At 46.3% G+C, this 11,934-nt stretch overlaps 2 protein-coding genes across 2 annotated transcripts; both read right to left on the reverse strand.

The window, feature by feature from the left end:
- Positions 1 to 3,945: 3,945 nt before the first annotated feature.
- VAMP1 (vesicle associated membrane protein 1) lies at positions 3,946 to 8,558 on the reverse strand. The gene is made up of 5 exons (XM_052701676.1): positions 8,462 to 8,558; positions 7,796 to 7,925; positions 6,875 to 7,033; positions 6,569 to 6,620; positions 3,946 to 6,168 (listed from the first exon to the last, which is right to left on the reverse strand). Coding segments are annotated over exons 1-5 (360 nt in total). The 5' UTR covers positions 8,464 to 8,558; the 3' UTR covers positions 3,946 to 6,151.
- A 2,621-nt stretch (positions 8,559 to 11,179) lies between these two features.
- MRPL51 (mitochondrial ribosomal protein L51) lies at positions 11,180 to 11,852 on the reverse strand. Its single transcript, XM_052701663.1, has 2 exons — positions 11,584 to 11,852; positions 11,180 to 11,443 (listed from the first exon to the last, which is right to left on the reverse strand). The coding sequence occupies exons 1-2, from the start codon at positions 11,816 to 11,818 to the stop codon at positions 11,247 to 11,249; spliced, it is 432 nt and encodes a 143-aa protein (XP_052557623.1). The 5' UTR covers positions 11,819 to 11,852; the 3' UTR covers positions 11,180 to 11,246.
- Between the last annotated feature and the right edge of the window lie 82 nt (positions 11,853 to 11,934).

An 11,934-nucleotide genomic window follows, 5' to 3' on the forward strand; every position in this document is an offset into this window, starting at 1 on the left:
AGAGGAGAGGCTGCTGGCAATCTCAGTCCATGTGATTCACAATAGTCTAGGGAGGTTGCTGAAGCATGTAGCTGTTCTTAGACCAGGACAAAAAGCAGCCCATTGCAGCAGCCTATAGCACACTGTTAGAGCTTCACTGTGTAACAGTCTCCTTCCCTGTGATACACCATACATACGTACATTCAGATGTTTGTTTGCCAGAGGGTTCAGGATGAACTGAACTCAGCCCAGAGTGGGCCCTCTTATTCTGCTAGGGATTATAAAACAGAACTGCTGCAGGCTTTGATGTAAGATGCTTTCAGGGAAAGCTCTGGCCTGATCAAAAGATAATAGATGGTTACCTCTAGAAGAGGATCCTCTCCTCAGTTTAAAGAACAATTTGGAGATCTCAGCATACACCTTATTGTTTGCAGAAAGCTTGCCTTTCTTTTCTTTAAAAAAGTCTGCTGCATCTGTTGACAATGGTGTTTACACAGCACTTTACATGATGTCAAAGAGAGCAAGGGTGATGTCCTTAACAGACAGGAAAATCCACTTCACTGGACACAGATACCAGAATTCAAATATATAGTTTAGACAGATCCATGTACATAATCATACTGCAAGCAGCCTCCTCTTTTGAACTCAGAAATTAGTCAATCAACAAAGAAAAACTTAGAATACTTTTAAAATTTGAGGTAGATGCCCCACACTTGGAAACCTGCAGAACTTTACAACTATGTATTGTTACCTAATTCTCCCATTTGATATGTTAAACGTGCCTGTTGCACAACTCTTGCCTTGATTACCTAAGTGCACTTTCCACTCTTCCTAGCTGCTTTTATTCCTCACAGGCATGAACACTAAACTCAAACCTTAGTTTTTCCAAACTCTGTCTCAGTGCTTTGCTGGTCCTTTCTGTGTAAGTGAAGAAATACTGTTTTGCTACTGGGAATAGAAGCAGGAATTGGCAGGGGTGAGGTGAAAGGGCCTTAGCTGTCATTGGCATCCTTGTTCTTCAGAATGGCAGCAGAGAGAGCACTGCAGCTTAGAGGCACAGGTACTGAGAAGCCTTCATTGTAACAAACAAACAAGACTTCTACAAGTGTTTAAAAGAAAAACACTAAAACACCCACCCTAAAAGTTGACTCAATATAGGAACTTTTGTTTTCTGTGAAAACATGCTGATAAGAAGCAAAGTTAAGAGCTAGAACTACTGACTAAAACAAACAAAAAAAAACTTTACTGACAATTAAAGCAGTCTTGAATGACCAAATGCAAAAAGAGGTTAGAATGCTGCACCCACAGCCCAGTTCCTGGTCATAAACTCAGTATTACTGATGTTTGCTTCAGGAAGTCACTGGTACATGAATGAGCAGAAGTGTGACACTGGGCAGTGCCAGTTGTTTTACAAAGTCACCACCAAATCAAGAAAAGAAAGATTGGAAGTAACAAGTGCAACACATAAAGCAGTCTCTATACCAGAAACGTATGATTCATACACCAAGTCTGATCTTAGAAAATCAAAAAACTAAAGCATGAGTCCTCACACGATACAGCACCTTGTGACAACCATAACATTGATGCAACCCACTGCATCACACATAATTTAGTAATTAAACAAAGATCAATTAGAGGCAATAGATACTTGAAAGGTATTTAAGGTCTCTTCAGATATAGAAGAAAGTGATAATTCCCTAGAGGAAGCTTGCACCATATTATCTCTTCTGCAGAAGTGGTGAAATTTAAAACATGAGCTTTGGCTGATGAACTCAAAGTAATGGCTATAAATCCAGAACTAAAGGCCTGTACAAACATGAAGTTGCTATACAGGTCGGCAGCTGGATTAGCTGTACCTGCCCAAAGGATTAGTGCAAAAACTGCCATTGTATGAGAGATCAGGCGATCCTCACAAGAAAATCCCTATGCTTGCTGTAAGCAGACAATGCCATAAATTATCAGCTCAACAGATGCACAGTGAATTTGGTCTGGCTGATGAGAGGTGAGTTCAGCAGTGCTGGAATGAGTGCAGAAAATTGAGTGTTTCACTGAGCACATGAAACACTAGAGAAAAGGGAAGAACACGTGCATTCAGAGATATTGGTTGAATAACAAGGGGAAAGCCTTCAACTTTCAGTTATGAATTTGTACAAAGGATAAAGTGATTAGTTACATTAACATTACAGTGCAGTTACTTAGAAGACATGGAAAACACACAAGGAAAACTGCTGGTCATAGGACACTGAAGAAAGGGAATTGATCTTTTTGGACTGGGAACACATCATCCTAGGAAAATCAGACATAGGGAAAAATGCGTAAAGGGGAAGAGAAGGTACGGAAGAGGAAATTATCTTGTGAACAAGTTGGAGCATGAAGTAAGAATGCTGCTGAAACATAACGAAGGAGGATTTGAGCTCTTGGGATGTGGAAGAACCAGCTGAGACGGTATAAAGGGCCCAAATGTCTGTGGAACTGTGGTAGTAGCAAAAATTTGCAAGCTGATACAGTTAAAAGCATTTGGATGTCATGGTATGTAAGAAAAGGAATACACTCTAAGAAAATTTAAGGACACTAATTATTTTGTTGGCTCCGGTCAAATGAAAGAACCTGAAAAGAAGAGAGTGTAGTAGGACCAGGGAAATTGAAAGTAATATGAGAAGGAGAGGTTGAACAGTTCAACCATCTAGCAAACAGGGTTTGAGAATGTGAGGGTGTGGAGATGATGTAAGACAATACCAGGGGACAACAAAATAAGAGGAGTCCCATACACAGGTGCAAAAAAGTTACAGGAGCATTCAGAGCACCCAAAGAGACTTGAATGAAGAGAATAGCTGGAGTGATGACATAAGCCAGGAAACTATGAACATGTGTGACAGGAAAGGCAGAGGTAAAGAGGAGGAAGACAGCAACATCTGGGGCAGGAAAGAATTGCTGGGAAATTTTCAACACAAGTTTTTGTGTTTGGACAAAGGGAAGTTTGAAGAAAGGACAGCTGACCAGTTTTGGAGAGCGAGCACAAGCCTCCAGTTTTGGCTAGAGACTCTGAGATGATGTCATCAATGGAATGGAGACTTCACATGTTCTGAGAATAAAATCCTTCCTGCCCACAGCAAAAATGGGACAGAACTAATTGCTTGGTTGTGCAGGCCTGATCTGTACTGACATATGTGCTACTTTAACTCACAGGTCAGTCCAGAATCCCTACTCTTCAATAGTGCTTTCATTCTTTAAGCAGCACTGCTTCAATTTCACCAACAGACATACATTGTTCTGATAGGTCTGCAATGAAGTTGAGCCTGGACAAAGATGCAATCAAAATGTTTTGATCCACAAGCTGCAGGGAGGATTGTTTACAACTTCAAAATTGTAATAGCAAGTGCAGATAAATGCACAAGTTTAAACCAAGTTCTGCCCATTTCTTCTTAATGAGTTTCAAGTGTACAAGTGAAGCAAAACAAGGGGGTACTTACCTTAATTCCAGCCATACTCCAACCTATGCTGTATCATCCTGCTTTGGGAGTCTTCATTCAGATTCTGAGTACAGCCCAAAAGCCATCCCAACCCCAGTGAAAAATTACTGTCCAAATTTAAGGACCTGCAAGTAGGTCATTGAAACCCAAAGGCAACACAGCCTGAGAAGTTAGAGCTACCAGCAACACATCCATTTGGGGAATCACCTCCCTGTGCATTACACCAAAGTTGGACATGGTGGCTGGAAGTAGACTAGGCTTGAGGAACCTCTAGTCTGCATGTCTTGTTACAGACTTACCACTGAGTCAGCCACACACACAGTTCCAGTACCAGCCAGCACCATGGCAACAGGAGACTGCTGCTTGCTTTGAGGATAGAACTTTCCTTATGTATATGGTAATGAAGTGACAACAAAAAAAACGTGTTCAAAAATGTGTTAAAAGCAGTCTGTGATCCCAGCCCTTCCCCACCCACTAACAGACCAGACAGACTCAGTAAGGTGATGAACTGTGTTTCTTTGAGACTGTTTAAAGTACATGAGTTGATTACTACAACATGCCAGAGATTACAGTTGTGTTTATAGAGGAAGGAAATAAATTGCACGTGCGTAATTGGCTGTAATGCTGCATACAGCACAGTCCCTTGCTCTTACTCAGAGGGCCTTGGTAAATTTTTTGCCCATGCATAGAGACACAAAGGAGGGGAAAGGTAGCAGAAGAGACAGCAACATACAACATCCAAGAGAAAGAAATGGAAGAGACAGCCTAAGGGGACCTTAGCCCCCAGAGGAATAGGAGGAATGGGGCACCAACGGCTTTGTTTTGAGAAGTTCAAGAGAATTGCTGGTCTGGGGGCCTCAAGCTTGTACGCCCACCCCCTAGAATGTTAGCCGTAAGTAGCACAAAGCAGACCCTGGCTCCTCTTCAGCAGATGCACTTCTGACCGTCCATCACATCTCAGTTCCACAGGGAATTAGGGAAGTGCTCAGGGGACGAGGGCTGCTTCACTGCAGATCTTCAACTCTGCCCTCACCCAAGGTGGAGAGGGATGGAATTGCAGGGAGATGAACTCAGCGCAAATGAAATGCTGAGGCATGGAAGTGAGCATGCAAAACCTAGCCCCTCCCCAGACAACCTGTGAGGAGGAAAGGGGCTTCTCCAGCATACTCAGTGCAACAAAATGCATCTGCCCCTCCCATCTTTTGTACTTCCACCTGGGAATGCCAGTGATGTTTTCCCCTACATCCTCCTAAGCCTAGACAGAACTCTGTGCCTGAGGTAGAGCTTGCTCAACTAAAGAGCTGTCCTCTTTACAGCCCAGATTGTGGGCTACAGCTCAGCTTGTAAAAAAAAATACACTCCTCAAAAAACTGCGGAAACTGTGGAACAGGACAGCTCCTTTAACCTCTGGTTTGACAACATATTTGAGCAATTCACAGCTCCTGCACTTTCTGAAAGCATGGGAGATTGCTTACAGAAAACCATGGCATTCCACACTAAGTTTATTTACAGCAGAGACCACTCCAAATCTAAGCTCAAGAGAACCCATAGCAAGTAGGAAGATTTCAGTTTCATCTAGAGATCTGTGCTGCCAAACTGGGGCAACTAATGTCACTTTGCAATATCATGCCAGAGCATTTCCCTTTGAATTTCTAAGTAATCACTTCAAATACTTTCTAACTCTTGCTAAAAGTTAGGGCTTTTGTGGTCAGAGAAGCAGAACAGGTATTCTTAAAAACCTGTGTGACTCAGTCTAATGTGGAGTACATCCAGTTTCCTTCACCTTCATCTACTACGTAGTGGACTTCCTTTGCCATTCAGCATGATAACACTGGAAAGCACAACTCATTCTCTTTTCTGCTACTAACTCCTACATCTTCCAGAAAGATGCAAGACAGTAGAAAGCTGTAAGGTCCTGGCTTGTGTCTGCATAGATGAAAGGAATATTTGATGTGCATACACCACCACAATCCTTGCTGTTGGTAATTTATTCCTTCTGGCAGTAGATTTTATGCCCACACAGACCCTTTAGACAGCAACAAAACTCCTTTCAATCAACACGAAATCTGTTGCACTTCACTGAGATAATCACATTGACTCCTTTTTATTACAACTGAAATGTCCACATTCAAAGAGCAAGTAAATTTATTATAACAGGCAGAATAAATCACTTCCTTGAGTGCTTATCCCTGCATGACTAGAGAAGTCTAGATGACTGTCTAGCTCAGTCAGATGGATCATAGTCACTGACCAGCATAAACTAACCTTTATTTCATCAATTAAAAGCATACATCATGTTGCCACTCTTTATGCAGAGCAAAAGAATCTCACATGATGAAGTCCTGCATCCCCAAAGGCACTACATTAAGGCATTCTTTATTTGTTAGAGTTCACACAGGCACTAACTGAACAAGCTTACACCCCAAAATAAGCCACAAATTCCCTGCAGAAGAGCAGGATAATAGCCACCCACTCCTCCTCTGCTTCCTATTCCTCTCAGCTCAGATGACCCTCTCTTAAGCTGCAGCTGTTGGGAAGTCTAACCCATGATCAGTAGAGCACTTCATAATCTTAAAAAAAGACAACAAATCAGAACCAATAATCAATGAAGAAGCTAGGTGGAAGGGAAGGGAAGATTCAGAGGCAAGAAGAGACAGGCAAGGTGACAGGGGATAGCAGGTTGCAGACTGAAGGGGTTACATTCAAGTAAAAAAGTAGACTGGACACAAAGCAAGAGGGAAAAAAAGGAAAGAACAGAAGGGCAAGTTACACCAAAGGTCCCCCAGAGACCTCCAAATCCCCCACCAGGAAAGGGGCTTGCAAACCCACCCATTTCAAGGTATCTATCCCTCATATTTACAGGTTTATTTGATCTGATAATAAAGCTGTCTAATTTCTACATTGATGACCACCCCCACTTCCTTTCCTTGCTCTGTAGAACATAGCATTTCCACAGTAATGTGGGAGTTCCAACACTACCACTTCCCTTTCCCAAGGAAAGAAGTTACCACTTATGCAAACAAGACCCTCCAGATCATAAACCAAAAAAAGCAAAGGTTTTAAAAGCACTCTGGAGCTAGGGCTTCTTCACCTGTGATCCTGGGCTTTTCAGTACTTACTTACAATCACCACCACCACAATGGCACAAATCACTCCCATCATGATCATCATCTAGAAAGAGAGATTGTCAGATAGTAATACTCAGAACAGATTGGCAAGTTCACAGATTCCATGACAACCAGGGAATATAAGGCAGATGCTTGAAGGCAGGACAGCTGAGGCCTCAAAGACTTCCCACAGTGAAATAATCCTAAGCATTTGAAATAGTTATAATGGTTATTATGTCCCAGCTATCCTCAGACAGCCCTGAAGAAAACTAATTAAATTTCCTCCAATGAAAGAAACCACAACACTAAGAAACTCACCTTACAGTTCTTCCACCAGTACTTCCTTTTGAGTTTTGCTGCACTACTTTCAAATACTGAGGCACCAGCCTGAAGTGCATCTGCCCGATCATCAAGCTCTGAAAGTTTCTGGTCTCGTTCCAGTACCTTGTCGACATTCACTCGCATAATATCAACCACCTGCAGAAGGAAAAACAGTAGCAGTAGTGGTAGTGGTAAACAGAGTTGCAAGTGTAAGAACAGTAACACAGCCAAAAAGTAACACTGAGATACTACTAACAACCCTGAAACAAAGAATAAAGATGAGAGGAAAAAAAACAAAACAGGTCATTGCCTACTTAGAAGTGGGCTAAGGCATCATTTCAAGTATAATTAAACTACATTTGCAGTACACTGCTCTCACTTGTTTTTGGAAGTTCTCTAGTCCGTCAAGATTATAGCAACCCCCTCCATAACAGCGATCACATGCTCAGTGGAAAGTAACTGCAAAGACAACTTAGAGCTACGTGTTGCTGCCCCAACGAGGCATAAAGAAGTTACTGCATGTCAGCAGCCACCAACTCTGTGAAGTCAGGTAAGGTTCACATTTTACATTGAACCCGCGCTCTGATTGTTCAATTAGCAGGAATTAAGAGTTGTTCTGGATCCTGTAGAGGTTTATTTCTATGACAGACTTGTCATATGAAGTACAAGAAGTCTAGCAGGTCTGCTCCTTAGATGCCATAACCAAAGTTACGCAGCTCTTAAATATAAAGCCATTTCATCTCAGCTCCAGCCCGTTTACAGATCAGACATCGTGCTTGCATCGTTTATTAGTGCCTTTCCAGTATCTGCATTCCAAAAGCATCCACCCCTTCAGCAACATAAGCTTATCAAGAGCATCACTGCAGCAGAGTAGCACAAGCGCCCATACAGCCTAAGGGAAGCAGCACAGCTACTGACCTCCTCCACCTGAGCCTGTGTCTGCTGCAGCCGACGGTTACTGCTCAGATTGGGGGGTGGCCCCGGGGGACCCCCGGCAGGGGCACCCCCTTCAGGGGCCCCAGGAGCAGGCTGCTGAGCTGGTTCAGACCTACGGGAACACACAAGGGCAGAAAGAAAATAACATCAGACCCTCAGCTGCTAAAGGACAGATGCCCACCCGGAGCCGAAAGTGAGAGCAGGCAGCAGCCCCCGGGCCCGCAGCCTCCCTTAGCTGCCCCCGGAGCAGCTGCGGGCCGGGCCGTGCTGGCATCGCGCCCTGCCAGCTCTCAAGAAGGGACGGAGGTGACCGGGAGGCGGCCCGCAGCGTACCGCAGGCATAGAGGGATGACAGAACCGGGCCCCACCAGCAGGGAGCAGGGAAGGGGGCTGCAAAGAAGGGACAGGCCCCGCGCAACCTCTCGCGCTGCGGGCAGCGGAAGCGCCCAGGCCGAGGGGTGGCAGTGCGCGCAGCCCGGCCCGCGGTTGCTGCAATGCGCCACTCTCCGTGCCGCCGCTGGGCAGGCCGCCGGCCCTGCTCTCGCTCAACCGCCCGCCCGCCGTCCCAGCCCGCCGTCCCAACCCGCCGTCCCAACCCGCACGGCAGCCCCATATTCGGCCGCCGCTTCCCGCCCCAAGGACACTCACATTCCCCCGGCCGGCACTCAGACAAACCACCGCGCTGACTGAAGCGCCCGCACGCCACCTGCCGCCTCACTTATAGCGGCTGAGGCCCCGCCCACGGGGCCGGCAGCCAGTCAGAAGTAAGCACAGGAAGGTCTCGCCGAGACCAGCGAATCAGCACCGCCCTCTCTTACTCCGAAGCCAATCGTCGCACCTCGGCTCGGCCGCAGCGAGACGTCTGCGAAGAAAGCCGCTTCCCTAAATCCCGCCTCTCGCTGTCCCCGCGCTCCCCGGGAATGAGCCCCGGCCCCGGTTGGCACCGCCCCATCGGAGCGCGGCTCAGCGCCGCGACAGTCCGCTGCGCGCGGGTGCTGCAGCAATCCGGGTATGGTGCAGCTGGCGTGCTGCCGCCGTGGAGGAAAACCTGAATGAGGTCTCGCAAGCGGCTGCGTTCAAGCCTTGGCTGCCAGCTGAGGGAAATTAGGCTCTGGCAGTAGTCCCGAGAGCGGCTCTGAGTTTGGCTTTTTCCTCTAGAGATTTTGGGAAACCTACCAGATGAGAAGGGAGCGTTCTTCCATTTGGTTGCAAAACGGAAAGCAGAAATATGCTAGGACTAGAAGTTTCCATGCAGCATTTTGTGCAGCAGCAAGCAGTCAGGTCAGACCTATGTTGAACCACGTTTCTTTAAGGTGAAGCAGGACGTTGTTTAAAGTTTTTCATGACAAACTTGGATTTTGTATGTTGCACGTTACAGTCTCAGGGCCAAGAGCATGGGCTGCAAGGAATACAGAAAGTTAAAGCTGCAGCTACGCCCAGATGGTGCGGACTCCCAAATGTCAAAGAATGCAGTTCAGTGTGGCAAAACCATGGGAATAACAGAGGGTGAAACTTGCAGAACTACTGGTTTGGTTCTCTTAGTGCATGTTCCCTTGAGGCCCACAGCGCTGATGCTTCTCAGTTTCTGATGTATTTTCAGCTACAAATTTGTTGCACCTCTTCCAGGTGCTTGCTTGGTCTCCACTTGAGTCTTCTGGCCATAGTTCAAGGTGGTTCACAAGCTGGATGTGAGAAGCATCAGACACAAGGTCTGTCCTCCCCTCAGATTTTGAACCATGCCTTGTTCTGACAGCATAACTCACCAATCTGACAGGCGGCTGCAGTCTGTGTTGGTCAGCCATAATGACCACAACTTCTCTGGCTTGCTAAATTTGCCATTTATTTCCTGTGGGAGTAACAATCCACCTCATACTGCTTTCTCAAGTGAAGTACTGCATATTAGAACAGAGCACATACTGTTTTAAGAACCGGGCTTCCTTCAAAACCAACTCACAGGTATGCTACACTGCTCCTGAGAATGTGGAATTTGAAGTTGCTTGAATAAAGAATTTGGGTTCACCTTCCTGAGGTGCAGACCCAAAGTTCTTTTCATTCCCTGCTGCTTTCAACCAAGTGCTTTTAAAGATAGAGCAACACTGCTCTGTAACAGAATATGTTGTCAGCAGGTAACATCTCCAACTACCTAGCAGTCAAGCTATTATTTAGGCAGATGCATGCTCATCTTGGAGATTTTGTGCTAATTCTTCTGCAGCATATAACAGTAAACTTTATGAGAAAAAAGATGCTGGACTTGAAGGATCCCAACTTTGACTCACTGTTTCACGAACCAGTTAAGTGCCTAAATTAACAAAAAGACACTTGCCTGTTAAGTGTCACTAGTTTGAGGTTTGTTGTGCTTTAAGCCAGCAGGTGGCTAAGCAACACAGAGACATTTGCTCAGTTTCCCCCTTCCCAGAAGGATGTGGGAGAGAATCTGAAGAAAAAAAAAAAACCTACCAACCAAAAAAGGTAGAACTTGTGGGTATCCGACTTAATAGGATAAAGGAAAATAGTTATGAGTACATATACATATATATATATAAACATATATATGATATATATATTCGTTATATATGCATAAAACAAATGATGCACAAGCAATTGCTCACCACCCCCTAACCGATGCCAATGTAGCACCCTGAGTAATGGAAAAGAGTGAGACGAACTCTGACCCCCTTCAAAAGTCATTCTGCATGATATCATGTGGTATGGAGTATCCCTTTGGCCAGTTTAATTCAGCCATCCTAGTTCTGTTTCCTTCCAGCTCCTTGGGCCTTTCCCTGGGAACTGCCTTGGCTCTATACAACACTGCAACTATAAACATTTACGTGTTATCAACATTGTTTTCTTCAAGACTCAAAGACAGCATCACACCAGACACTCTGAAGAAAACAATTCTGTCCCAGCTGAAACTAAGGGAAGGTCAAGTCATTATCATTATGAAATACACACGTCCTGTTCTAAAAACACATTTTGATGTACTTCAGTTAATGTTTGTTTCATTTAGACTTGATAGCAATCACAGATATGCAGAGGTCAGGTGGCACGTAGTGAGCACTGAGAGGTATTATTGAGAGACACGCTCATCACTAACTTGGTAATTTGGCTTATGACATGTACTGAAATTGCTGAGTAGGACACTGAAAACCTGGGGTTAATAAATGACTGAAAGGAAGCTAGAAGCCTGGCCAAAAACTGGAAGACTCTCAGATAATAGCTAAGAGATGCAGGTTGGCACTGTGAGAAGTACATCAGACATGACTAAGGTGACTGAACTTCCAAAGAGCTCAGGCCTGGCGCAGCAGCAGAACCTTGGGGCGAGGCCAGAAATACACAGCAGAGGTTGCAGAAAACACTAGGAACAAAGCCGCAAGAAATATGGCTTTATTCTGACTGTGACACCGCAAACCCCACGCCACACCCATAGTCTCTCCTAGCGGTGCTTCCCAGTGCGGTTGAAGCGCTTGTACAAGAACCGGATCCTCTTTTTGAGATTGTGGTAATCATCCAGGAACATCCGATCTCCCACCATCTGCTTCTTGCGAATGCACCGCTGCAGCTCATTCCCCCGCCAGCCTCGCAGCCACCTGGGCCCCACTATGAGGTGCTTCGGGTGGACGTGGAAATCGCCTGAGAATAAAAGGGTCAAGGCTGAAGGCAGAATCTGGGAAAGGCCCTGATCACTCACTGGACGAGCTGCTCACTCGCAGCTGCTCCCGGGCGCCTTTCCCTCCCGCCCAGGGCCCGCAGCCGGCAGGGGGACATCTCACCCAGGATCCCCACGTTGTCGTAGACCCCGAACAAGGCCCGTTTCTCCGTCCACCGATCCACCTTCCGAGGCTTCGGGGGCTCCCTAACGCGGAAGTTGCGGGGCAGCCCGGCCAGCGGGGAGGTGATGGGCAGAGGGCGGCAAGGCTCGGAGCGCTGCCCCCCACCGCTGACGCTCCGCACTGCCTGGGGCAGGGCCGCGGCGCGGCGCACCAGACACCGCACCAGCGCCGCCATCTTGGCGGTGACCCGGACGAAGCGGAAGGAAGCGCACTGTGCTGCGCTAACGGTCGCTGTGGGAAGGGAACCGACGATTGGTCGAGGCCCCGCAAAGGCCGCGGTGCCGCCGGCCG

This window comes from Tympanuchus pallidicinctus, unplaced genomic scaffold (assembly GCF_026119805.1).
Source record: "Tympanuchus pallidicinctus isolate F22 unplaced genomic scaffold, pur_lepc_1.0 scaffold40, whole genome shotgun sequence".
In the NCBI taxonomy this organism is placed as follows: Eukaryota; Metazoa; Chordata; class Aves; order Galliformes; family Phasianidae; genus Tympanuchus; species Tympanuchus pallidicinctus.